This window comes from Branchiostoma belcheri, unplaced genomic scaffold (assembly GCF_001625305.1).
Source record: "Branchiostoma belcheri isolate BF01 breed outbred unplaced genomic scaffold, Haploidv18h27 scaffold3, whole genome shotgun sequence".
NCBI lineage: Eukaryota > Metazoa > Chordata > Leptocardii > Amphioxiformes > Branchiostomatidae > Branchiostoma > Branchiostoma belcheri.
The window spans coordinates 4,448,739-4,475,354 of record NW_017803909.1 but is presented as its reverse complement, the minus strand read 5'-3'; the positions used below and the strand labels follow the sequence as shown (position 1 = coordinate 4,475,354).

Below are 26,616 nucleotides of genomic sequence, written 5' to 3'. Positions count from 1 at the left end.
TGCGAAGGAGGATGGGTAAAAGACCCGCATCTAAAGAAGGTGCATAGGTTTAACCAATGCCTCCATGTCGTACAGCAAACAAACCCGATGGTTCCATACATTTATGCATATGAAGATATATGTAGGGAAGCCTGGAACAGACATGTGGCGACAGACGGGCACTAAAACTCACTTTATCAGGCCACTCTGAAGACGCTTTGAAAGCCCTTGTCCATACGCTGGGTAGTGCCCCATTGGCTGTATCATCTCCATCCTTCTTTCTCCTCCTGGTAGTCATTTTGTAACACAAAACGTATGTTTCTTCTCGAGATTCCTGGCAAATTTTCACCAACGTTCCGAGGCGGCCATATTGGTAGTGGGCGATGGAACTTTTAGGGACACCACTTTAAATAGCTCAAGACAGAAATATCGGTAGGTATCCAATCACCTAAATACATATGTTTTCAATCTTAGAATATGTTTTTAAAAATATAAAAATAAAGTTTTTTTGCTGATCAGTGAGCAACACACAACAATTAATGTCACAATTAGAGGTAAACACCCCTTGTATGAATGTGATGCTCCTTGGTGGAGCTGACCTTCTACCCCATCTTCCATTGGTCGTGACGTCAGAGTAAATACAAATAATTTGCATAGAAAAGACGCGCGAAAGGCGGACAAGTCTGGGCAAGTGAGGTTTGGCCCCCTTTTGTCGTGACGTCACATCGATTCAGACCAATCGCATGGCTACTTTACCGGCAAGGGGGCGGGGCCTGTTCCAGGGTGTTTTACCAACGCGGGATGCCTGCAGTCACAACTTTCTTTTATATGACATGCAGGAGTAGCAACAAGTTCTGTTTTTATTTGCTGCGTGGCCATTTCTTTCCAAATGGAGGAAAATAAGCCGATCGTAGATTTCCTGCAGCCTTTGGGGCTGGAGACGTATGTGGGAGATTTCAAGGCCAGGGGTTTTACCGAAGATCCGGATTTCCAGGGTCTAACAGCTGACGATCTGGACAGTATGCAGATCTTAGACGAAGATCACAGAGGAAGAATACTGGCCGCAGGTGAGTTCTCCCCACTCAATCGATATTTCATGAAAGTATATGTCGTGTTTTATACGTTTGAACGATGCCACAAACATTGCAAAAAATTGCATTCAGTGATAGCCCTTACCAGGGCCTTTGTGTCAAAACGCCCGTAGGAGTAGTGTTGTTGTTTTGATTTTATTCCAGTTATTAGAAGGAAAGTTTGCATGTCACCCATGTTCTCACAATGAAATATCTTATCATAGATATACAGCAAATCATGCACGTTTGGGCCTGCACTTAAAGAAAGTTTACCCAGATCTCATGCAAACATTTTCACACCAAGTCAGCAGGCTTCTGAGGCTAATCAAATACGTCATCGCCACAGCCACTACTGCTGCACACAGCGTGAGTCATTCGCTGACTAATGCCCCTGCATCTCACAAAGAGCTCCAATAAAACGAATAAACTAGAAATCCCTAGGCGGCTCGACACAATGTGCGAACATTCGGAAGTCATTCACACATATGCGTCAATGACTACAATATTTAATTTTTGTGTGGGTGTGTGCAAAGTTGTAATGGGCCTTTTATGCACATTTTTGTGTATTCACTGCAGCACTGTTTACTTACAAAACATGATCGACTTTCCTTTATGATATTAGTGATAACCTTAATAACCTTCACTACCCTCCCTAATTCCTTAGTAGATTTCTCATTCTGTTAATTAAACAACGTTTGACCTAGATTTTGTGTTTTCTCTCATCAGCCTCTGTGCATGAAATATCCGACGAGCATAGCGTACTACAGTTTCTGCGGGAACATGGACTGGAATATTATTTCAGCAATTTCCTGGCCAGTGAGTACACTGACTTGGAAGCCATTGAAAGAATGGACCCTGGACCGGCAACATTCGACGACCTTGAAATCACACTACCATCGCACAAGAACCGGCTCACGAAAGCAGGTATGACATAAGTTTCAATTTCCAACATATTCTTGATATTGTGCTTTCTTCTGGTGTTTTAGTTGCTTCTAAGATTGTTTTGAAGAAATAGGGAAGTGACCAGAACTGTTCCACAGCCCAGACGCTGAAACAAAAAGATTCGGGGATTTTTCGTGACGTATGTGTTGCTATTTTAGGCAGAGCGCTGCGCCCCCCTCCACTGTGTTTGGCGCGCTTTTTGGTGCATCACGGTATAGGTTCTTGGGTGACGCCCATTGTTTGTGGCGGCGTGTGTTAAGACGTTGGAGGGGCGAGCGTAACACTCGGGCTAAATACTCTGACTTTATTCTAATAATTAGTATTAAGGACTATTAAATATTGCTGAGAAAATCTATCAAGTTTCTTTCAAGGCTTATGCTGTGGTGGCTGAGCCCTCGAATAAACATCACTCGCTAACCCATATTTTTAAGCTCCATTGTCCCTTTCCTCAAATGCTACAGTCTTATAGTCTATATGTATATAATGATAATAAAAGAGACCATTGCAAGAAAATCTGTTCAAAAATCAGTCAAACGCTTACAGAGTCGATCAGTTTCTGCTGTATTTAGTAATTTCGTAAGTTACTAGTACCTTTCAGTTCCTTGTGTTCACCCCTTGGTTTACCCAAGGAGGTTCAACCAATGTACATTTGTACATGGCATCTTGCTTTCCCGATGTGTTTACTCATTGTTTAAGTGCACTTTTACTTTGCTTCTTTGTCGGTAATTACAATTCATTAGTGGATACCTAACTTCAGAATCATTGCCGTGATGACTTGTTTCCCTTCCAGATTACCCTGTCAGCTGTTTCCTTCCGTTTTCTCTAAATTTAGGGACGCGTGCGACTCTCCAAGTCAAGCGGGCCTTTGTCTTGGGAGCACGCCAAAGGCGAATTATTAATCTGACAGTATTTACTCAAGTTCTCGTCGCTTCCTGTCTCACCATCCTATTTGAGACACAAAAGGAAAACGTTTTGGTTAGGAACCGCCAACACGACACACTATCCCCTGTTCTCACAGGTGCAGAACAACAAGCACACAGACCACCTATACAGATAACTAAATGGCTACACATACAGATAGCTAAATATCACTTTAGCATAGGAAGTATTAAAAAATATTTTCAGAAGCTAATATTTCAAACCCTTTCCTCACGGTCTTAGAGTTTAATCTTTCGGGAATATGACTGTTACGGCACTCACAGTTAATAGATTGTAGGCGAGGTCCATTTCCCAGTGTACGTACTTCCTACACCAGTGAATCTTTTGAATGGAGCACCTGTCTTAAGATATGCTACACATTTTGTGGCTTATAACTGTACACCCCTACTGCGTATCATGGCAGAACGAATTTCGACACGCAGTGGACTACACTGGTTGTAGATCTACATCTGTATTTACTTTCTGCAAACCAAGTTTTAGATATTCATATGCGATAAGTACACAAAAGAATTTGGCACACATCTTGTTTTTGTGAAATTGCGTCATTATTTTCCTGTGACATTATATCCGGAACACATGGTATCCTATCGGCAAAAAAGCCGCAGTGTCTTGTAAGATAATCAAATGCTAACTGGTGAATTTTTACCTCATGACGTGACATAGCTGCGCGATGTATGGAGTTGAATGGGTGCAGGTGCAGGGCGGCTAATAGGACCACACACTCGCGAGTGGGCACCAAGTACGGGGTCCTCCGGGAACAACTGTTCTGAGCGGTACTGGCGTGCTTCCTGATGGCGGGCCTTGTCATCAGGAAAACGCCAGCGGTCAAAAAGAATACTTCTGCTTCTCCTGGGAACTAGTATGCTAGAGTAAAATTGAAAACGTAATTATTACAATCGGATCTTGAAGTAAACGGTCTCAAACAAAGCAAGCTTATCACATTTTCCGTCAGTGCTGTATCCATAAGAGGTCAAGTGACCATGCGGTTGGCGTGTTGAGTCGCTCTTGAACAAGAAACAATGTTTACACTCAAAGGCACAAAAGGTGGCAGGAAGAGGCGGCAACATCTTGAGTGCTACACATTATATTTCCACAATGTATTAACATTAAGTAGAAAGGGAGAAGGCTGTACAATTACAACTTCTAAATGATAATTTTAACGATCTAAACGTGAATTTACAGAAATGCATAATTCACAAGAAAATGTAGCACAGCTGGTTTTGAGCATTAAACTCTACTGCATATATATACCTGTTCTACATCATTTGTTGTTTGTTTGTCATCGTTTGTCAGAAATTGCTGTTTTCAAATACTATAGCTCTAGACAAATTGTCATCTCCTTAAGGTCCATCCCCTTAAGATTCTACAATATTGAAATGCACCCCCTAACAGAACACGATAGTGACATTTTTTTTCCTTTTTATTGTTTCAGTTCACAAACTAAGAAAAAGACAACGGGTAAGCTTCGTGGAGACAGAAGCGGAGACGGCCATCGCGTATGGCTACTGGAGCCGCCCGGCGGCGTTAGAGGGAGCCATCTGCGACTTTCTGTGTGTGAAGGCCACCATCAAGTCACCGGACCCGAACGGTCGCAGTGTGGAGAGAGGTAAGGTCTTTCTTCTTATAATTGGAGAAAAAAGTACATCAATGTGGCAATTAGTGATTGCTAATTTATTATGTGTAATTATAAGTGCAGAAGTGGTAGCGTTGAAATTAAGTGAGATACTTGAGTGCGCTACCACTTTGTGTTGTACTATGTTTTACTGTGTGAACAATAAAAAAATGTGGCGATCTGGAAAAAAAACTAAAATTTACAACACCACCCATATTCGTAGCCTGGTTACCCAACCTATTTTAGCGGAGAGGGTGTAGGACTCTGGAGCTAAAATAGGTTTGGTAACCAGGATACCATATCCGTCCTTTTCGGTTTTCCGCGATGCCTTAGCTAGTGCGCTCACACAGTCCTCTTGAATGTTTAAGGAGATGTATCAAACTCAATTTGGTAACATTCTCGACTGTTACAAGGAAAGCATGCTTAAGTTCAAAACTACCACTTGTTCGGATCAGAGGCCCTGGGAAAACTTGCTGTAAACTGGTCCCAGGGAGTCTCCTGTGCCCACCTGGCCGGAGCCACACGTCACCCTCTACCGACCATCAGATCACCTTACACACGCACAGGCGAGGAAAATGCGCGCGTTAGAACTTCACAGCAAAACGCTTGACTTTGATTCATCGCCAAAGTCCCATCGGCAACATCTGTTAAAGTAAGAAATCAGCTGAGGTCAGCCACTTGACAGGGAAGGTCATGTCTCGGAAATGAAGCCCAGATTGACTCGAGCGAAGGCAGAAACAGTTTTTACGGTGCTAAATTATTTTCCATTCGGACACTTTACGGTTTCTGTGCGATGTGTAATACTCCTTCTCAGGCTGGCGCCACCACGAATAGTTTTCGTTGGCTACAGAAGCCACCATGATAATCCGAAAACATACAGGATGACCACGAATTTGGTAACATGCGCTACCATTGTGGTGTGGTAAAAAAGCAACAAAATGGAGATGTCAACACTAGATCCTTTTTAGTAACCCTTTTGTGTCTATTCACGCACATGTCGGTGAGGTTATGAACTATATATCGGATATCTGCAATTTTTCACCGCCACGATCTGGGAACCAGGAGGGTCGGGATAGCTAATCAGGACTGACAAGTTTTCTAGGTGGTCTGATAGCGAGAGTTGTAGGCAAAATTCCGAATGAGGGACTTCCTTTCGTAAACAATCGTATAGGGTTAGGTCCAAATTAAATCAGCTACGCACACAGAACATGCAGAACCTACAATTATCGGAGTGATTCACAGGAAGAGAGTTGCAGCTGTGATGAAGGATAATGACTTTAATCAACAGTTTTGAATAGCTGTGTATGTGAGATGCCCCACTCCCACCAGACAAACCTACGGGCGCACCATATGTCCACAAAACCACCTGTTTAAACGTTTGGTACGATGTAGTAACGTATAGACACATACATGACTTCTTGTTTTGCACTTTTTGCTGCCAACGTTTTATTTTTTATTTATTCGTTTGGCCGTAAAAAGACAGATTGTACGGCCAGGGCAGCCCAACTAGCCAGGTGGCTATTATTAAGGGCTTGCCCTGCCGACAGGACAAACATTGACACGCACGATACAACAATACAATACATTACATTAACGTGGAGAGGTCAGGGTCATACACCTAAGGCTTATAAGGGTCGCCTAGAGAGTCCCATAGCTTCCTTTTAAAGGAGGCAATAGTGGTGGCATTGCGAGCGTCATTGGAGAGAGTGTTCCAGAGTGACGTTGCTCGGTGAAAGAATGTTCTCTGGCCTCTGGTGGTTTTGGCAAGTTCAACAGTCAGGTGGTTGCTGTTCCTGAGGGGATAGCGAGACTCAGTAGCAGATGCACGGGTTCTGGGTATCAGGGTTTGGAGGTGTGGCGGACAGTGGCCGTTAAGGAGCTTGTACAGGGTGGTGACGGTATGGAATCTCCGTCTAAACTGTAGTGATGGAAGGGACAGTTGGGTGTACAAGGTTTGGTAGGAGGGATAAGGAAGTCCATGTTGTCCACTGATCAGTCTGACAGTTTGGTATTGTACAGACTCCAGTTTCCGTTCGTCGCTCTTGGTGAGTCCCGCCCAGACGATGTTGGCATACTCAAGGCCAGGTCGTGTAATGGTCTTATATAGCCTGAGTAGGATGTCACTTGGCAACTTCTTTCTTAGTGCACACAGTAGGCCAGCAGATCGTCTTGACTTGGTGGAAATTGTATCGATGTGCTTGGACCAGGAGAGTGTGTTCGTTAAGGTGACACCTAGATGTTTGTAACAAGCAACAACTTCCAGGGTAGTTCCACCCAGAGTGACTGGTACAAAGGGCCTTGGGATGTTACGAGTTGTGATGTACATCACCTTGCACTTATCCCTGTTTGCTTCGAGTTTCCACTGTGTGAGCCAGTTTGATACAGAGCACAGGTCTCTGTTAAGTGAGCTGCCAACGTTCTGCACTCATTTTCTAAAAGCTTATCTCTCAAAAAGACCCAGATGATTAAGACGCTAACAAATCGTTCGAATGGACTGGAATCAATTTCAATTAACTCCAGCAGGCCAGGCGACATCCCAAACCGTTACTAATCCTCTCCCCAGTTTCACCAACAAAGAAGCACCTATTATCGCCTTCTGACTGATTGTCGGTAGTAATTTCCTCGGCTATCCTTCTTGTCTCTTCCCCATTATAGCTGTTATCAATGAGTTTAACGCATCTGTAAGCGATTAGGATCGCTGAACCTGGTAGCGTGCCCTTGCCCCAAACGATTAAATCCTAGTCACCTGTAGGGCACCCCGATGTCTTGTCTTAATCCATTATCACCCCACGGTCCTTGACAGAACCTTTGAGCTAGCAAGTGGTCAGTAGAGTAAATTATCACTTGTAAGCTGTGAGGTGTCTAAGAACCAAGTATGCTTTCCTAGTAAAGTTTACCNTTTTTTCCTTTTTATTGTTTCAGTTCACAAACTAAGAAAAGACAACGGGTAAGCTTCGTGGAGACAGAAGCGGAGACGGCCATCGCGTATGGCTACTGGAGCCGCCCGGCGGCGTTAGAGGGAGCCATCTGCGACTTTCTGTGTGTGAAGGCCACCATCAAGTCACCGGACCCGAACGGTCGCAGTGTGGAGAGAGGTAAGGTCTTTCTTCTTATAATTGGAGAAAAAAGTACATCAATGTGGCAATTAGCGATTGCTAATTTATTATGTGTAATTATAAGTGCAGACTGAGTGGTAGCGTTGAAATTAAGTGAGATACTTGAGTGCGCTACCACTTTGTGTTGTACTATGTTTTACTGTGTGAACAATAAAAAATGTGGCGATCAAAAAAAAACTGAAATTTACAACACCACCCATATTCGTAGCCTGGTTAAAAAACCTATTTTAGCGGAGAGGGTGTAGGACTTAGGAGCTAAAATAGGTTTGGTAACCAGGATACCATATCCGTCCTTTTCCTTAGCTAGTGCGCGCACACAGCCCCCTTGAATGTTTAAGGAGATGTATCAAACTCAACTTGCTAACATTCTCGACTGTTACAAGGAAAGCATGCTTAAGTTCAAAACTACCACTTGTTGGGATCAGAGGCCCTGGGAAAACTTGCTGTAAACTGGTCCCAGGGAGTCTCCTGTGCCCACCTGGCCGGAGCCACACGTCACCCTCTGCCTCCCATCAGATCACCTTACACACGCTCAGGCGAGGAAAATGCGCGCGTTAGAACTTCACAGCAAAACGCTTGACTTTGATTCATCGCCAAAGTCCCATCGGCAACATCTGTGAAAGTAAGAAATCAGCTGAGGTCAGCCACTTGACAGGGAAGGTCATGTCTCGGAAATGAAGCCAGATTGACTCGAGCGAAGGCAGAAATAGTTTTTACGGTGTTAAATTATTTCCAGTTCGGGCACTGTACGGTTTCTGTGTGATATGTAGTACCCCTACTACCCCGAATAGTATTCGTTCGCTACAGAAGCCACCATGATAATCCGAAAACATACAGGATGACCGCGAATTTGGTAACATGCGCTACCATTGTGGTGTGGTAAAAAAGCAACAAAATGGAGATGTCAACACTAGATCCTTTTTAGTAGCCCCTTTGTGTCTAGTCACGCACATGTCGGTGAGGTTATCAACTATATGTCGGATATCTGCAATTTTTCACCGCCACGATCTGGGAACTAGGATGGTGGGGACAGCTAATAAGGACTGACAAGTTTTCTAGGTGGTCTGATATCGGGAGTTGTAGCCAAAATTCCGAATGAGGGACTTCCTTTCGTAAACAATCGTATAGGGTTAGGTCAAAATTAAATCAGCTACGCACACAGAACATGCAGAACCTACAATTATCGGAGTGATTCACAGGAAGAGAGTTGCAGCTGTGATGAAGGATAATGACTTTAATCAACAGTTTTGAATAGCTGTGTATGTGAGATGCCCCACTCCCACCAGACAAACCTACGGGCGCACTATGTGTCCACAAAACCACCTGTTTAAACGTTTGGTACGATGTAGTAAGGTATAGACACATACATGACGTCTTGTTTTGCACTTGTTGCTGCCAACGTTCTGCACTCACTTTTTAAAAGCTTGATTCTAAAAAAAAACCAAGATGATTAAGACGCTGACATTAAGTAATCGTTCGAATGGACTGGAATCAATTTCAATTAATTCCAGCAGGCCATGCGACATCCCAAACCGTTACTAATCCTCTCCCCAGTTTCACCAACAAAGAAGCACCTATTATCGCCTTCTGGCTGATTGTCGGTAGTAATTTCCTCGGCTATCCTTCTTGTCTCTTCCCCATTATAGCTGTTATCAATGAGTTTAACGCATCTGTAAGCGATTAGGATCGCTGAGCCTGGTAGCGTGCCCTTGCCCCCAAACGATTAAATCCTAGTCACCTGTAGGGCACCCCGATGTCTTGTCTTAATCCATTATCACCCCACGGTCCTTGACAGAACCTTTGAGCTAGCAAGTGGTCAGTAGAGTAAATTATCACTTGTAAGCTGTGAGGTGTCTAAGAACCAAGTATGCTTTTCAGTAAAGTTTACCTATCATCAGAAGAAATCTTTAAACAGTGTAGCCGGCGCATGTATACATAGGCTTATGATGTTATAAACTGGAGAGCTTTTACTTCAGAACGTGAACTCTGTTTGGTCCACATTACCTCTGTCCTAACCTGTGAACACGAGCTCTTTTGTCATTTGTCCGGTAATTAGGAAGCCGGCGAAAAGCGAAGTTCAGTCAGGCTACTTCTGTCCCACGTGCGAGTAGTTTTTCATTACCAAATCCTGGTCATTATCGAATCCTGGATGTTTGTTTGTGTGTATTCTTAAATGCCACATGCAATGATACGTTTGATGCACATTATTTGTACACCTGGTACTGTTACAATGTTGTACAGTCGCTATCCGGCATATCTTTTGGCCCTCTCCGGAAACAGGTGCGACCACAGTTCGTACAACAGCCACCAGTAGCTTACGAGCACATATTCCGGTTACCGGTGATGTTATCGTTAGAATTACCTTCTTCGGTACCGAGTTTACTTTATAGTGTTTAGAGATCGGTCACATCTGTCAGGCAACATCCAAGCGTGTCCCCGCTGCACGGCAACTTACAAAACCGATTGTCCTTATCAAGGCAATAAGTACGATCAAAGACGCACGACAAAGATAGGAAAGCTTTGAAGTACTAATGTCGTTACAGCCTCTGAGAACTGGATGACGATTCTGCCCTTGTAGGTCATTGTTCGTATGAAGGGTTACCGCACAGTTGTTGTTACAGATACGGTCCAGAAGTTCCAGTTCCAGTCAACACCGTAATCCCCTTAATCCACTTAACTTGATGATTAAACTGTCGTTACTTTACCCTATTGTACACAGGGGTAGATAATGTTATATGGCTTTACGGGGTTCCATAAGAGACAGTTTCCCAGTAGGACTTTTCACAACTTTAAGGTCATTTTTTATTCCTTGCTCTTCATTGTTTCCTTCAGGCTTTCCATGTGGCGGTGATGTCATGATGCATTTTGAATTTTGATTAGATAACGTCATCGCCGGTTATTCCCATAACAGCCGTTAACGGTTTCTCGGAAATTGCCTGGGATAGAATGTAACAGAGGAATATATTAATGGGTATCCAACAATGCCATACATATTAACATTCTTTCGAAGGGCTTCATTGTAAATCATAGCTTAAAATCTAATCAAATCTTGACAGCTTATAAAATATTGCAAAGATAAGTACAATGTATCCCCTATTTTTGTTACGTACTTGGTACTTTAATACTTTAAAGGCATCCTATGCGATTTCAGAGCAGCAAAACTGGAAATATTCTAGGCAGTCTTTATGATATTGACACATACTGCCACATTATCACATTTCAATCAGTATTTCATACTTTAAAACTGCAGAAACAAGCCCCAAGATGAGTCCCTTATTTTCTGGGTGGTACCCTAACATTCAGCCCAGGGCCCTCTCGGTGACCATTTTCCGTCAGAATTTTTGGTATTTTGCTCCATGAGGGATAGTGTGGTTCCAACTCAGTATGTAGATAAGTGACTAATATTTGACTTCGAAAAATCGGGTTTCCAAGCCCTAAAAACTGCACTGGATGCATTTAATAACTAGAAGCCAACTCACGGAGGCCAATATTCTATAATCTTCTTTTTTTTTTCACAGAATTCTTGGTGGACTCCGGCAGTGACGTTGTGACGATTAAGTCGGAAATCCTCGAGCAGCTGAAACTCCCTAAGAAGGGAGACCCTGTCCAGAGTAAAGGTGTGCACGCCACCGTCAAGAAACAACTCCACAGCGGCATCATGGTCATCGGGTCCGAGGAGATACACGTGGAGGTGAGGACGTTTAATTCCAACGTTGGGCAAGATACATATATATACATTATCATTTGTCTCAATGTTGTATATTTTGCCGTCCTCGTTTATCAGGCGTCTGTTGTATAGTACCTAAGAGTATTTTCAACACCCCGCGTACGCCTGGTAAGCGAAGATACATAAGGTACTCTAGTATTTGATGGTGATGGCCTGTTCTATTTAGTCTCCCCCTAAAAATGTGGAGCATATGAGAAGTTATACTATATGATTTAGACATTTACTCATAGCCTTGACAGAGTGGCTCCTAAGCCAGGTTCCCTACGACAGCCGACCCATTTTATTGTAATGTCACAACAATTAACTTTGTGGACCCTGCCTCTAGGTAAGTAACATTGAGTGTTTCATGTGAAGATATTGTGTGTAGATGAACGGGTTTTGTGATGTATAACCCACCCCAACTAACACCCCCTACAGCCCACGTAGACAGACTCCAAGGTAAGTGTTCTAGAAAGGCTGTAAATGAGAAGATCTTGTTCCCAGGTGATGGAGGAAAGCTTCAACTCTATCGGTTGCCGAGAGCTGAGAAAGTTCAGGCACTACATTTCCCCGGAGAGGCACATCTGGATGAAGCGCACGGACTCCGACACGTCCAGCTCCACCATCCGAACGGAGGAACCCCCGGCCTGGGAGATGCAGACCCCCGAAGGGACGGAGGGTGAAGACACCGGGACAGAGAACGGACACACGACCACAGAGTCGTCTGATTCAGACGAGCACGAGAGCTGAGATCCGCGAAAACTGAAAAATCTCCACAGAATCTTGTTCACGTTTTACAGTTCTTGTTCAAGTTGGGCAGTTGCCCTTTGTTCGTGCCAACAAAGTTTACTGTTTTTATTCAATCATGAGATTTATACAACACCTTTCAAACATAACATTATAGCGTTAGGAACCTTTTACAGTATGAAGATTGTATTTTTACTTTTAGAGGGTGTGGAATTGGCGGGGTTTGTTTTGATCTGAATGTCATTGTATATATGTCGTGGAATCTATAAATGAGTGCCAAATTTTGACTGAGCTGGAACCCGCCCATTCCACTCTATTTTGTTGTACGGGTATGTCATATGTCTGTGATATGTCTGTGATATGTTAGTCTTGTATGTGTCACTTGAAGCAGCTATGTGGCAGTAAACCATTCTCGTGCCCTATTTACAACTGTTAGCCGCTAAACGTAATGTCAACATTTGTATAGATCTCCATTCTGTGTTGTTGGAATATGTAGGCTTAGGAAAATGTCTGTATTTCCTAAGACCGTTTACTAGACTTTAAACATCCATTTGTGAAAGGGATATCCCCAGTGGTGTGTGTCTGTGACCTGTCGGCGGCCGGATGACCCTTCTGTCTGCACCTGCACGGCTGTGTGAGAAACTAGGGCCGTGCTGATAGGTCAATTCGTCACGGCGGGTTAACCACGTTAGCGCCCCCTCCCTCCCGGGGCACGGGGAGGGAAATACAAACCCTTTGGACTGACAACTTTGTCAAGGGGTGGTCAGTGGTGACCTGTGGTTTGGTCTTTGATTTTGACGAGACTGGTCAAGTGTTTGAATGGACCTGTTTAGCCCATCAATACATTGCACCCGTCGACTCCAAACCACGAGGCATTGCTATTGAAAATAAGACCCCTGAGCACCGAGAACACTATTTGTGCCTTGGGCGACGACGTGTTCTAATGCCAACATTTCATAAACAGTAAAGCTGTCCCTAACACTTGAATCTTAAGTTACCTAAGATTCAAGTGTAGTTAGGTTGATTCTATCACAATTATCAACATTTTAACCTACGGACCTCTTATCTTTCTATCCGTGCAAAGAACGCCACAACTTCAGGACGCCAACACAATGCAACTTACAAGAGACGTTCTAGAAATCTATGACGATAAGAAGTTATCACTATTGCTATTCGTTCCTCAGGTCATTTCCCATGACGGGATAGAGTCCATTGGCTGTGTGGTGATGCAAAAGTTTCGTCATTTCATAACGCCAGACCTACACATCTGGCTGGGGCCCGTGCGGCGCAGTGCACAGTCGCCGGGAAGAGAGGCGACCGCGACCCGAGGATTTCGTGAGGCGTCTCCGGTGCCGGGCCCTTCTACGAGCTAAGGGCCTGGGACCAAGCTGGAAACATTCCGTTTTTACACTACGTCTCGAAATATACATTTTATAACTATTTTAGATCAGAAAGGTGTTCTGATATTTTCGAAGCCAATGTAATACTGGAAGACCCGTACTGATGAAACAGCAAACTTTTAGAAAATCAAGTTCCAGGGACCAGTATTAGAGTGTAGTTGTATGTCTAGGTCTATTGTGTGATATGTGTTCTGTGGGTGTCAATCAATGATTCAAACATCCGGAAAACAGGATATAGAGCGTCCCACGCACGTGCAAGTGAAATGTTTACTCCAGATAAGGTATCGATTTGCAACACTTGATTGATAGGTATATTCCCAATGCAATTAATATTTCTTCCGGTGGAACATCTCGATAAAACACGAATATTTGTATAGTATGAAACAATCAAATTGAGCTGTCTTAGTGCATGATGCCATGAAGTGGGCAGAAAGAAAAAACTATATCCCGTTTTCTTGAATAAGCTGTGTTTGTAACAAATTGTGAAGTAAACTGGGTTGAGTCGTGTGTTAGACGTAGGGTTACTAGTATCCACCAATGACCACCATGCTTCTTTGTCTTCTTGTGTCCGCTTCTTTGAGACAATTCAAAGGGTTATAAAGCAGAAAGTACAAAATGAAATTGTATTGACCTATACAGCAAATGCCAAGCTTTTAATCGTCACAACACATATATTAAGATTTGATAAACATTTTTGTAGGTTTTACAGATAATTAGCACACAGAATTATAGATGTTCTGCCCAATGATCGTTACGATAGGTATGTGGTGTAACTACCTCCACAGTGTCTTTTGTACAAATACATTGCATTCTGCATTGTTGAAACTAGTAGATGTATTGTGGTAGTAAGTCGGTGTTTTATTGTATTGTTACACTGCTGCAGGCAGCAGGACGCAGTAGAAAAATACAAGTTCGTTCAAAGTTTTGTAGTCCAGCTACGCATCGTGATAACTGTTGAACTTTTATCAATTGCTAGTAGTTAACGAGAAAAAGTTTCTGTGCATTTTTTGTGCTCACAAAGGCATCTTGATCTGATTTGGTATTGTTTTTCTCCTGTTTGTCATAAGTTATATTGGAAGAAAACGCTATGTAGCTCAATGATGTTTTGAGTGATTTTTTTGACTGGAAATAAAATTGTACTGCCGAAATTGTTTCTTTGACTTGAACTAGTTACAAGGGAAGGGTCAATTAATGCCCTACGATACAGATATAGCCGTTTTTCGTATCAATAGTCTGTATACTAGTAGTTGACAGCTAGGTATGAACTGTAAAATCCCAGTCACAAGTTCAACGGCGCCGCTCACCGAAAATACATAATAGAAGGATAGATCAGGACCTAGCGTAGTACGAAGTTCTATTTTAATCCAGCTGACGGGCGCTTGCACCAGCCGGCAGACTGTACGTGTCATGTCGGATAGACTGAAAGATAGGCATCCCTGGAACTAGACATTCAGTATGTTCCTGTATGGGACGTCTCAGCCTGTCTGCACCTGTCCCTGATAGCATCCAAACAATAACCTTGGCAATTCTTTAGCCTGTCCCAAGTTAATACAACTTCAACTTATTAGCTAGAAAATATTCAAAGACGATGGCACAGCCGATGGAAAGACTGTTCATCACAGAAAATGCGTTAGGAAAACCACGTGGTGGTTCCATATGTTTTGTTGCCATCACTTCCGGGTTCCTGGAAAGGTCAGAGGTCAGCTTGCACATGTCTGAAAATGGCGCAATCTCTGGAGACGATTTTGGAGAACTTGCTGGTCCCGGACAACGCTGTCATTCAGCAGGTAGATACATTAGACGTAGCCGAGAAGTCGTCATATAATGTGTCACATGGTGTGCTTCCAATGAAGTCATATGTGAAGGACTTCATGCCGTAAAGTGGCGGGAGTTGTGCAGGAATGGGAGGGGAGGGGCGGAGTAAAAGAATGTGGCGGTACTCTTAACATAATTTTCCCGCCCGAGGCTGTGGTGAACTTGAACCATATGGCTGGTGTGATCAAATGTATCATTCATACACATGTCTCCTATTTCATCATCTTGATGCAGCCCACCAAAGTATAAACATGTGTTTACCAATGTTTGGTGGAATTACTAAATAATCTGCAGGGGTCCCATGGGAAAGTTGAACACTGATCTAGAAACATAGAACTGATTTAGCTCAAGATCTTAAGTACTAGTAAACTAGTAAACGTATGATCAATGAAAAATCCTAACTTCTTCCAAGATTGCTACTGCCGACTGTTACGTATACGTTCGTGCAAAGACTTTCCATTTATAATACGTTTAGAGCTACACTGATATATAAAGATGAAGTCTGACACTTGAAATGCAACATCTGCAGCAACTGTTAATCGTCCCGTTATCAGCATCTGATTCCTTAGTGAGTTGATTTGACCTGTTACCACCATGTGGGCGTGTCTATGGACTGACGAGTCAGTGACACATACTACATGGTAATTATCCCCTGCTGTGAACACGTGTATTACCAATACAAAATTTGTATTGATTGATCACACCAGATCTCAGCAGAGAATATTACATCAGTCTTGTTGAATTATGCAGTTTGTAAAATTTGTTTAAAGCAGTTAATGACTCACAGCTACAGCATCTAACGCATACTACATTGTAATTATTCCCTGCTGTGAACATGTGTATTACGAATACAAAATTTGTATTGATTGATCGCACCAGATTTCAGCAGAGAATATTACATCAGTCATGTTGAATTATGCAGTCTGTAAAAGTTGTTTAAAGTAGTGGATGACTCACAGCTACATCATATGAATTATAATCTTGTAGTAATACTGTAATCCAATGTGTGAGACTTTGGTGATGTTATCTGCTAGTTTCTGCATACATATTGATGGTGACATATTGTGACTCCCAGGCCACCACCCAGCTGCAGGAGGCCTACAAGGACCCTGCCATAGTCCCTGCCCTGTGTGGGGTGCTCGGGTCATCACAGAACCCACAGGTAAACACAAAGCTTCAAGATAAACGGACCGTTTCAAAAACAGTGCAAATTGTAAGATTACTGAACATATAAGTGAGGACCAAGACCGGAGTCACATTAATATATTACTGTTTAAAGACCATTTTACTCATTTTGTAATTCTGGTATTATATACCTGGACCTTTTAATATATCTTATATCAGAAATGGCGACGACAATGATTTTAATGGTTGGTAATTATTTATAAACAATGATGTGTGATCAGAAACAGAATGTAGGAGGAGATTTGATTGACTTTCTTACCTCAGGTTCGTCAGTATGCAGCTGTGCTACTGAGGAGGAAGATTGCAAAGCAATGGAAGAAGTTTGATCAGGAAACTCAAGCCAGGTAAAAACTTAAACTAAACAGGTAGTAACATTACGTATATATTACTAGTACTGGTAACTTCTAGATGCAGTCTGATTTATTGTCATGTTACAGTGATAGGTTAGAAAATGTAGCATATTTTTTGGTTTTCTGATTGTTTCCTTTACCCTGCAGGTCATTGGTTGTAACATCATTATATCAGTCAATGTGGGAATATTTCCTGTTAGAATAAAGCTTATCTAATTCACCTGCTATTGCAATTTTGCCAAAATGTAGCCCAGAATGAAATAATGTCTTGACTCAGGGTGAATTCCATTATTTTTCTTCCTCAGCCTGAAAGCTACACTGCTGCAGGTTTTGGTACAGGAGCCAGAGTGAGTGATTCTTTGTCTTCTATCCTGTTTCATTCTAATCGATGTACCTTTCAAATGCAATTTCTTATCTATTCGTGCACATCACTTGCCTAAATGTTTGATGTTACGATGACTAATCCGTACTCCTGTTATATAGGCGGACAGTGCGACATGCAGCATCCCAGATAGTTGGAGCTGTGGCCAGGCATGAACTACAGGAGGGCAGGTGGCCAGAACTGCTCCAGTTCATACAGGAATGTATCAGGGATAATGAACCCAGCAAGAGAGAGGTCAGCGTGATTACTAATATTACATCAAGTAGATTGTTTTTACCCATTGGAAGTGTCACTATCCATGAATGTTGGAAGTTACAATACCCCCGGTAGTGTTTGGATTAGGGAAATGGTATAGGCACATGTAATACATAGGTAGCACAGTGATGGTGTATTTAAAAATTATCAGTGAAACAGAATTGTACACACTAAATGACGAAAAACTGAAAACTATTATGGGAGACTTTTAGGGAAATCAGTTTTAATGTTACATCTTGCAGGCAATTACAGTGCTTAGTTAAAAAGAATACTTCATTGTTCCACAGAATGTACAGGAATGTTTGACTTTTCAGATGGGGATGTTTGTCCTGAGCACAGTTTGTGACACCTCAGCACAAGGACTGCAGCCCCACTTTGCTTCCCTGTTCGCTCTGTTTAACACCACGTTGGAAGATGTGGACAACCGTGCAGTACAGTTTTACACTATACAGGCCATGACAGCCCTGGTGGAGTACTGCGGAACAGATGAGGCTGTGAGTTGCCGTTTTTTTTAAACACTGGAGATGGGAAGTCATTTCATGCAAGCATTTCGGCAGAACGTCTTGTATAAGGTCGTATTCGCATATGTAAGGTTAAAACTCTGTAGTTTACAAATGTTATGTCGGAAAAGATGTCCTCTGCAACAGCAAAATTCTGATGCAATGGTGACAAAAAATCCAACGAAAACTGTGAAAAATCAGGGTTTCGCACAGGCACAGTGCATTCTGCCAACATGCTTTTCATACACAGTATATTCGGTACATGATGTAAGTACATGATTGACTATACAGCCCTAGAGAGCTAGAAGCAAAGTACACATGTGTGACTGTGACTGTTCAACTCTGACAAAGCTTGTATACAAAGCAGGATTTTTCGGGGGACTTGTATGAAACTTTGCTGTTTTTAGATATGTCAGATTCCTGGAGCATCTGTTTGTTTTGTAGGGAACATTCCAGAAGCTGATTCCTAAGGTGTTAGCAGTGATACGGCACCTCCTTCAGCATGATGAGGTATTTCTTAGCACTTATCTCAATACATTTTGTAAATACATGTGTCTATACATAATGCTATAGTAAAATGACTTTTAATAAAAGTCTTGATCGCCTCTCTTTCATCCTTCCTAGCCCAAGGAATTAAATAGCTGTACACTTGATTTTTATTTTCTTGACTGGTGGGCAAACTGGTGGGAGGACAGTGGTATTAGCCATCTCCAGTCACAGTATTTCTGTCTTGTCTTTCATAGGACCAAGCATGCGAAGCGCTGGAGATATTTGACGAACTGGTGGAATGTGAGGTTACGATCGTGGTGCCACATCTGAAAGACATCATGCAGTTTTGTCTTGAGGTAAATGTTCAGAACTTTTGTAAAGACTGTCGTTTTTTCAGACTATTTCAGAAAGTATCAAAACTCTTTTAGTACTTAATAGATATTTGCCAGTAAGCAGTAAGTGCAAAAGGAAGATTGCAAAAGAAATGGAAAATAACAAATTGTTTTCCCAGGTGTCCAGTAATGCTGAGCTGGGTGACAACATCAGGGTGAAGGCACTGTCCTTCATCAGCTGGCTCACAAGGCTCAAGAAAAAGGTACCCGACCATCTTTCTTAGCAACAGTTTTATCATCCAGACACAAATATTGATAAGGTTGATCGCAAGTGCTAATCTTTTTGCAGACATTTTGTACTGTCAGCTCTCAGGCCAGTCTAGAACGTGATCTAGCATTTGAGTATAAAAAATGACAAGCTGTTCAAACTGTAACAGCAGTAACTGTCATTATGAAAAACTTAAACTGTTCTCCAACTCAAAATTTGACTCACCAGTTTAAGTTTTTCATAATGTAATTTACCAACTCAGATGAACTTTCATGCTGAAGCAGTAACTGTCATTGTTTAGCTTCTCGAGTTAAGTAGCCAGCATGTTTTGTTCCCCTCTACTGACAGTCTATCCTGAAGCACAAGCTGGTGGAGCCAGTCCTGGGTGTGGTGTTCCCCATCATGTGCACTCCTGCTGAGGAGGGGGAGGAGGACCCTGACAACACCTTCATCGACGAGTTAGAGGCCAGCACACCTTCATCATTTGCATCTCAGGTGAGTTTTTTCTTTCTTCATCTCTTATGTTCTAATACTAGCCACAGCTTTTAACATGTGCTTTTAGTAATGACACTATTGGATCATCAGGAGAACATCTTGTTGTGAACAGATTTATTACTTTAAATATTTCACTCATAACAATTGTAATGTTGACTGTTATCTGTTCTGCAGGTCATTGATGTCATGGCACTCAACCTTCCTCCTGAGAAGCTGATCACTCCTCTGGTACTTTTCAGTTCCCTTCTATATTAATACAGTAAAACCAGTTACATAAAAACCCATATAGAACCATTGGAGAAAGTTTTAAATGATTTGAAAGACTTTGTGGACACACATCTCTTTGTAAAAGCAATATGGTCATGGCAATCTGTATTTTCCTCACAGATGCAGCTGGTGGGCCCAGCACTAGAGAGTGACAACCCATACCAGAGGAAGGCTGGACTCATCTCATTGGCAGTTATAGCAGAGGGCTGCTCAGATCACATCCAGAAGAAGTAAGGACATGAAGCAGACCTAAAATTGATTGCCATCTGAGAGTAATATATTATTATGGTACTGTAGGAGATTGAATACATATTCTATAATATTTGTCTTGCACTACATTTGTTTCAGATGTTTAGAACCCTTTCTTCAAGTCACCTGCAAAAGTAAGTATGCGACATTGTGTTGTTTTTAGCTTACTACAAGAACACAGATCTCTTGATGTTTCCTATGTTCTATAGTTGTTTTGATTACTGGTAACTACATATAAGTGTTGCTCTATGAAAGGCTGTCAGTGCTATAGTGCTTGACTTCTGTACTGTTACAGATATCTCTGATCCAAACCCTGTCATCAGGAATGCAGCCCTGTTCACCATGGGACAGTTCTCTGAACACTTGCAGGTAGGCAGTGGCTTATTCTTGTTTGCTTACTTTTGTAAATCAGTGCTAGGAGTATGCAATATACATGTAGATGGAACCACACCTTGCAAGCTAGGGGCTAGTATGTTGTTACTGACAGGGCATACATTAGATATTAATGTCAATATAACTTGTATATTGTAACATACAATGTATAGTCTAATCAGTGTGGAGAACACTGACTGAATGTCATTGATAACATGAATGGGTGACTTTTTGAATTAGTTTTGTTGGCAAGCCATGATTTGAATAAGTCATTCACACTAACTATTCTGATAAAATCAAGACTGTGTTGCTGAAGAAAGAAAGCACTTTGACTATGTTTTTTATTTTATATCTAGCCGGGAATCACAAAGTACCATGGCGAAATTGTGCCTCTCCTGGTCAACCATCTGATGCAGGGAGAACACAGCAGTAAGGAAGGCGTCACAAAGACATACTACGCCCTGGAGGAGTTTGTGGAAAATCTAGGTGAGTGCTACTCCTATCAACTGGTTTATACCAGAAGTACATGTAATTTGGATAGGATTTGTACATTAGTTCTGTCCTCCATGATGAATTGTATGGGTTGTCCATGTAGGTAAGGACATCTTGCCGTACCTGCCTGCCCTGATGGAGAGTCTTCTGTCAGCCCTGACCACCAGCCAGGCTGTGCACATCAAGGAACTTGCCATCAGTGCTATTGGGGCCATAGGTAGGAGTCAAACTGAGTAACATTATTTTCCATGACAATACTTCAGTGGACAAACAGCACAGTATACTTTTAAAATGGAGTTGTAAGAGATGTATTCACAGCAGACGTGGATTACTAGCTCAATCCTGCACAGTATTGGCCATACGTTTGTCATAGAGCAGTCTTGACTTTGCTTGACAAGGAATGAAAAAGTTGTAATTCTTTAATCTTTGTACTGTAATATTTTTATTCTACAGTCTATTGTGTATTTTAAAATTTACTACCCATCATTGGAAATGTGAGAACTTTTGTTGTTTCTTTTTGACACTTGTAGCCAATGCAGCAGGTGAGGCCATGGTGCCTTACTTCCAGCAGGTGATGGAACAGCTGAAGCCATACATCACCCAGGTGCTGCCTGAGAGCCACCAGGTATTGCAGGTGCAGGCATTAGGTCAGTCATCTTAACTATATCCTGTAGCTCATTGATGCATCATTACCAATTTCTTTTATATCTCAGATTGTAAAAGGTGACATCCTAACAATTACATTGTACTATCTGATTTTTTTGATACCGATATTTTTAAAACCTTGCTTCTTAGCCTTACATTACCTAGTCCTATCCTCATGCCTGAGACCACCAGATGCTAATTTTTAATAAATCTATTCTTCATTTAGCTAGGAATGCCAATTCACTTGAAAGATTTTGAAAATAAGTCTACAGGTCATTAGCTTTTATACTACAAGGACAATTAAACACACTGATAACCACTCCATGGTGTCTGTGTTGTTCTCCCCACAGACACGTTGGGCATGTTTGCCAGGACCATCGGTGAGCAGCACTTCCTGCCCATGGCAGAGGAGTGTATACAGCTGGGCCTCAAGCTGGTGGAGGAGGTCGATGACCCCGACCTCAGGAGATGCAGGTGATGATGATGATTATGGTTACATCTCAGATGGAAAGAAAAAACACACCAACACACCAATCCTTCTGATTCCTTCTGTCAGCCATCTTTCAAAGATGGCTGATATCCAACTGGGAAAAGTATGCTTTTGATTGCTCTTCTGAAGTCTTCATTGACAATGATGGACAACCAAGAGAGAGCAAGAGACTTGTGATGTTCTTGCCAATTTTCATTACGTACATGTATCCAGAAGTAAAGTACTGTATATATAACCAGCAAAGAGAAAGACACACCCAGTATATATTACTGATTTGAAAAATGGTAAGTCAGGCTCCAGACAGTTACTTTTAAATTAGAAAATAGAGAACATGATTTCATGTGTGTGACAGTAGTGGTATTTCTTTTCCTCAGCTATGGACTGTTTGCATCAGTCTCCACTGTCCTGAAGGCCAACATGACTCCCTACCTGCCCAACATCACCAAACACATGCTGGGGTCACTCAGGTCAACTGAAGGAATCATTGTGAGTATTATACACTTCTTGGTGTGGTATTATAGATATTACAGATAAATATGATACTGTGAACATTGTAAAATCTAATATACAGGAAATGGAGCCTATTAAAACTGTAAAATTTAAGTGAACAAAAGAAATGTTGAAAGGGAATGTCATGGCTCATTCTCACACCCCGGACGCTATACATGCAACTTTTAAAGCATTTTGCTATCCATCTTATTTTTTATCTCTCTGTACTATCCCCAGATCCACCACAGTGATGAGACGAACGGTGTGCTGAACTTCGTGGAGGAAGACCTGACGGAGGAGAGTGAAGAGGAAGATGATGATGATGTGGAGGGGTGAGTAACCTCATTATAGAGGTTTTATAGGTGCTTAACACGGTTTTTCCTAGACGTTGTCAGCCCCATTGGTGAGGTTTGCAATCAGCTTCAAAAGTGGGTGTGTGTCTGAAAAGGGTGCATACATAATACAGAAAACATGGTACCTGTCTTACATCCTGTTTCTTTGTGACCTGAACAGGTACAGCGTGGAGAACTCCTACCTGGAGGAGAAGGAAGACACCTGCAACTCACTCGGAGAAATTGCAGAGAATTCTGGGTAGGTCCAATATTTATCATTGACAGTTTTTTGTACAGCAATTCTTGTTTTGTTTCATGATCTGTCGTAATTTTCCAGGAAGCAACAAGTTAGCTCAAACATGCTACTTTGTCCTTTTCAGGTCAGCATTCCTGCCTTTCCTGGAGGAGTGCTTCAATGAAATTTTTAAATTGATAGAGGTAGGTGAAAACTCTTCAGCTGGTATGGCTACTGGTATACAGCTACTGTATATTACAGTACACATTTGCTTGTAAATAATGAGGAATCCAAGATATGACACTAAATATGAATCAGATTCCAATGTTTTTTCCCCAATTTTCCAACAGTTTTTGGATACATAAGCCAAAGCTAAATAATCTATATTAGTGCTTAGAAATACACATGTATTTTTACACTATCATTACATGTACTCAAAATACTTGACTAGGACAACTCAATGACTGGCTTTGATGCATCCCAGGGCTATTTTTCATAAGGCCACACCAAGTAAATTTTATGGATGACGTCCTTTGGAGACCCTAAATCTAATGCGAGAGGGCGAAAAAAAAACAAGAAGGGCCATAAAAAACAAGATTCCTAGATTAGAAATATACTAAGAGACGACAAATGTTAGGACGCAAATTGAATGAGGTGACACAGTGTAACAAGCAAGAAGTCTTTTATTCATCATCAAAACAGCAATAAATCAGGTGGAATAGCAGTTGTCGTCCTGTCCTGTTTTCGCGTTACAGGTTTCACGTCAATCTGACGATTTGCTGCACTGTCGTGACTCTTTGGTCATAGTTACAGGAAGCGGAATTTCTTGTTTTTTTTTCTAGGAACAGGCCAAAATCAATGCGCGCGCGGACGTCATCCATAAAATTTACTTGGTGTGGCCTAATTCATATGACCCAGAGGTGTGATGACTAAGGATAAATGTCTTGGTTCCTCAGTACCCAGCAGCCACCATCAGGAAGGCAGCAGTGACATCAGTAGGACAGATGTGTGTGGCTCTCCACAAGCACTTCCAGCAGTCCAACACTGAGGACAGTACAGGGGGTAGGCAGATGTGCATGTGTCGACGTCTTTGTTCCATGTTATCTAGATGATCCCACTCTCCTGACATGGCAGCACGTTACCTTAGAAGTGTCCTTTAGGCTCAGTATTTGCACCTTTACAGCAGCTTGCATAAAACATTTGCTCTAGCTTTCATACATCATAATGCTTTTAAAAGTCATTGCATTATGTTACTGAATAGTGCATCTCCATAATACAATGTAGTATGTTTCAATACTTTTGATGATACCTGCTGCTATGTTTTTAAAGTGCCAATGTCAAAAGTATTTTGAAATTGTTAGACACATAGTTTTGAAAAATCCATAATACACCAATGTAGTATGTTTCAATACTTTGGTGATACCTGCTGATATGTTTTTAAATGCCAATGTCAAAAGTATTTTGAAATTGTAATACACATACTAGATGTCATATGTATATCCAGAAGAGTAACCAGGATATTTCCTTCCCTAGCTCTAGCCAAGCTGCTGTCCATGTCAGTACCACTCATGTGTCAGCTGGTCAGGGAGGACACAGACAGGACGGTTGCCATGACAACACTGGAGGTTCTGTCGGAGATGCTGAAGGAGATCCAGACTGCGGTGGTGGCAGGGGAGGGGCATCTGGACGGGATCGTGACAGCTGTCAGAGATGTTCTCCAGACAAAGGTGGGACAGTTTTTTTTATAGTATTCAACACTTGAAGACCTTTATGTAAAGTCTGAGTAAAGACCTATGTGATGATACTTATCATATACCAACATATATCCTAGTTCAGGCTAATTAAAAGCAGGCCCTGAAACATTTCTACCAGGTGAAGTGGTGAGCACATTGTTAAATGAGTCATGAGTGTGTCCATGATGTTCTCCCCAGTGGTCCTTCCTGGTCTGTTTGTACAGTACAGTTGTTTTTGTTTCCTACAGACAGCCTGTCAGGATGATGATGATGCAGAGGATGATCAACAGGTTAGGTCATAAAACAAGGATTCTGTTTGCTTTTGCATATTACATATCCAGAAAATTCAATTTTCGTTATTCTGTACAATTGTCATTCATAACATGTTTCAATGTTACCAAATTCTGCTTGATCAATATTTATATTCTTAGCTAATTATATTTCTTCTTTATTTATCTGCAGGCAGAGTATGACACCATGTTGATCGAGTACTCAGGAGAAGTCATCCCAGCTCTAGCTGTGGCAATACCAGGACAGCAGTTTGCACCGTACTTCGCAGGATTCCTGCCCCTCATGGCAGCACGATTTGTAAGGAGCCAAAAATCAGAGCTGTAATTTCTTAAAATGGCTTTTGTTTAGATTATAACTGGACAAACAATCGATGATTTGTAAAATTTAATTCCTTAGTTATCTTTGTATTGATGTATCTGAGATTCACAATTGGCTTGGTTATGCCCAATCAGCACCAAGGACAGGTAAGGCATCAATTAAATCAGGGATAAGGGAACTCAAGTGGGATGCCCAATTAGCACAGAGGGTAGATCTGATATTGTCAAATCAGCATCAAGGATAGTTACGGTAGATGCCCAATCAGAACTGAGGGAATGTTAAGCTGATGTCCAATCAGCAGTAAGGACAGGTAAGGCATCAATCAAATCGCAAATATGGGAACACAAGAGGGATTCCCAATCAGCACCAAGGGTAGGTTTGATATTGTAAAATCAGCACCGAGGATAGGTAAGGTAGATGACCAATCAGAAGTGAGGGAATGTAAAGCTGATGTCCAATCAGCACTAAGGACAGGTAAGGCATCAATCAAATCGCAAATATGGGAACACAAGAGGGATTCCCCAATCAGCACCAAGGGTAGGTTTGATATTGTCAAATCAGAACCGAGGATAGGTAAGGTAGATGACCAATCAGAAGTGAGGGAATGTAAAGCTGATTTCCAATCAGCACCAAGGACAGGTAAGGCATCAATCAAATCGCAGATAGGAGAACATGAGGGATGCCCAATCAGCACCAAGGGTAGGTTTGATTTTATCAAATCAGCACCAAGGATAAGGTAGATGACTCAATGACCAATCATAACTAAGGGAATGTAAAGCTGATGTCTAGTCAGTACCAAGGATAGGTATGGTACATTTAGAAAATGTATTTTACAAGTGGCCAAAAATGGATGTTCAGTACCCTGCTTTTTGCCTTTCTCTAAAACACCTCAAATTTTCCTGTTACAGAAGAGAACCAGTACTGATGCTGAAAGGTCCTTTGCAGTAGGAACCATCTCAGAATCCATAGCCAGCATGAAGGCTGCAGTTGTGCCTTTTGTTCCACATCTTTACCCAATCCTCCTACAAGCGGTGAAGGATGAAAACGACGAGGTGCGCAGTAACGGTGTGTACGGACTTGGTGTACTAGCTGAGCATGGTGGAGAGGCTCTTTACCAGTAT

The 26,616-nt window shown here is 41.9% G+C and overlaps 3 protein-coding genes across 5 annotated transcripts in view; 2 read left to right on the top strand and 1 right to left on the bottom strand.

The window, feature by feature from the left end:
• Positions 1 to 382, bottom strand: part of LOC109473626 (uncharacterized protein C20orf24 homolog) — a 2,455-nt gene extending 2,073 nt beyond the window's left edge. Inside the window, exon 1 of the mRNA XM_019773557.1 lies at positions 173 to 382. Coding sequence (XP_019629116.1) covers positions 173 to 277 — 105 coding nt within the window. The 5' untranslated portion in view covers positions 278 to 382. The remainder of the gene's footprint in view (positions 1 to 172) is intronic.
• Positions 383 to 754: 372 nt separating this feature from the next.
• On the top strand, positions 755 to 14,650 carry LOC109473606. Of its 2 annotated transcripts, none has more exons than XM_019773528.1 (5): positions 755 to 1,046; positions 1,776 to 1,973; positions 4,363 to 4,536; positions 11,177 to 11,349; positions 13,296 to 14,650. In XM_019773528.1, exons 1-5 carry the CDS (start codon positions 869 to 871, stop codon positions 13,482 to 13,484), a joined length of 912 nt encoding a protein of 303 aa, XP_019629087.1. In that variant the 5' UTR covers positions 755 to 868; the 3' UTR covers positions 13,485 to 14,650. The 2 variants fall into 2 exon arrangements, with proteins under 2 accessions (XP_019629087.1, XP_019629085.1); XM_019773526.1 differs by lacking the exon at positions 13,296 to 14,650 and adding an exon at positions 11,869 to 12,500.
• A 552-nt stretch (positions 14,651 to 15,202) lies between these two features.
• The window catches only part of LOC109473585 (importin-4-like), a 14,397-nt gene continuing 2,983 nt past the window's right edge, over positions 15,203 to 26,616 (top strand). Inside the window, exons 1-27 of one of the 2 annotated variants that reach the window (XM_019773487.1) lie at positions 15,203 to 15,298; positions 16,402 to 16,488; positions 16,776 to 16,855; positions 17,167 to 17,208; positions 17,345 to 17,477; positions 17,813 to 17,992; positions 18,443 to 18,508; positions 18,742 to 18,843; positions 18,999 to 19,082; positions 19,436 to 19,582; positions 19,757 to 19,810; positions 19,970 to 20,079; positions 20,198 to 20,232; positions 20,394 to 20,467; positions 20,827 to 20,956; positions 21,066 to 21,179; positions 21,493 to 21,609; positions 21,958 to 22,081; positions 22,472 to 22,583; positions 22,824 to 22,918; positions 23,100 to 23,177; positions 23,299 to 23,356; positions 24,110 to 24,215; positions 24,687 to 24,880; positions 25,135 to 25,176; positions 25,349 to 25,474; positions 26,404 to 26,612. In XM_019773487.1, coding sequence (XP_019629046.1) covers positions 15,233 to 15,298; positions 16,402 to 16,488; positions 16,776 to 16,855; positions 17,167 to 17,208; positions 17,345 to 17,477; positions 17,813 to 17,992; positions 18,443 to 18,508; positions 18,742 to 18,843; positions 18,999 to 19,082; positions 19,436 to 19,582; positions 19,757 to 19,810; positions 19,970 to 20,079; positions 20,198 to 20,232; positions 20,394 to 20,467; positions 20,827 to 20,956; positions 21,066 to 21,179; positions 21,493 to 21,609; positions 21,958 to 22,081; positions 22,472 to 22,583; positions 22,824 to 22,918; positions 23,100 to 23,177; positions 23,299 to 23,356; positions 24,110 to 24,215; positions 24,687 to 24,880; positions 25,135 to 25,176; positions 25,349 to 25,474; positions 26,404 to 26,612 — 2,765 coding nt within the window. In that variant the 5' untranslated portion in view covers positions 15,203 to 15,232. The remainder of the gene's footprint in view (positions 15,299 to 16,401; positions 16,489 to 16,775; positions 16,856 to 17,166; positions 17,209 to 17,344; positions 17,478 to 17,812; positions 17,993 to 18,442; positions 18,509 to 18,741; positions 18,844 to 18,998; positions 19,083 to 19,435; positions 19,583 to 19,756; positions 19,811 to 19,969; positions 20,080 to 20,197; positions 20,233 to 20,393; positions 20,468 to 20,826; positions 20,957 to 21,065; positions 21,180 to 21,492; positions 21,610 to 21,957; positions 22,082 to 22,471; positions 22,584 to 22,823; positions 22,919 to 23,099; positions 23,178 to 23,298; positions 23,357 to 24,109; positions 24,216 to 24,686; positions 24,881 to 25,134; positions 25,177 to 25,348; positions 25,475 to 26,403; positions 26,613 to 26,616) is intronic. The other variant, XM_019773486.1, reaches the window with a different exon arrangement.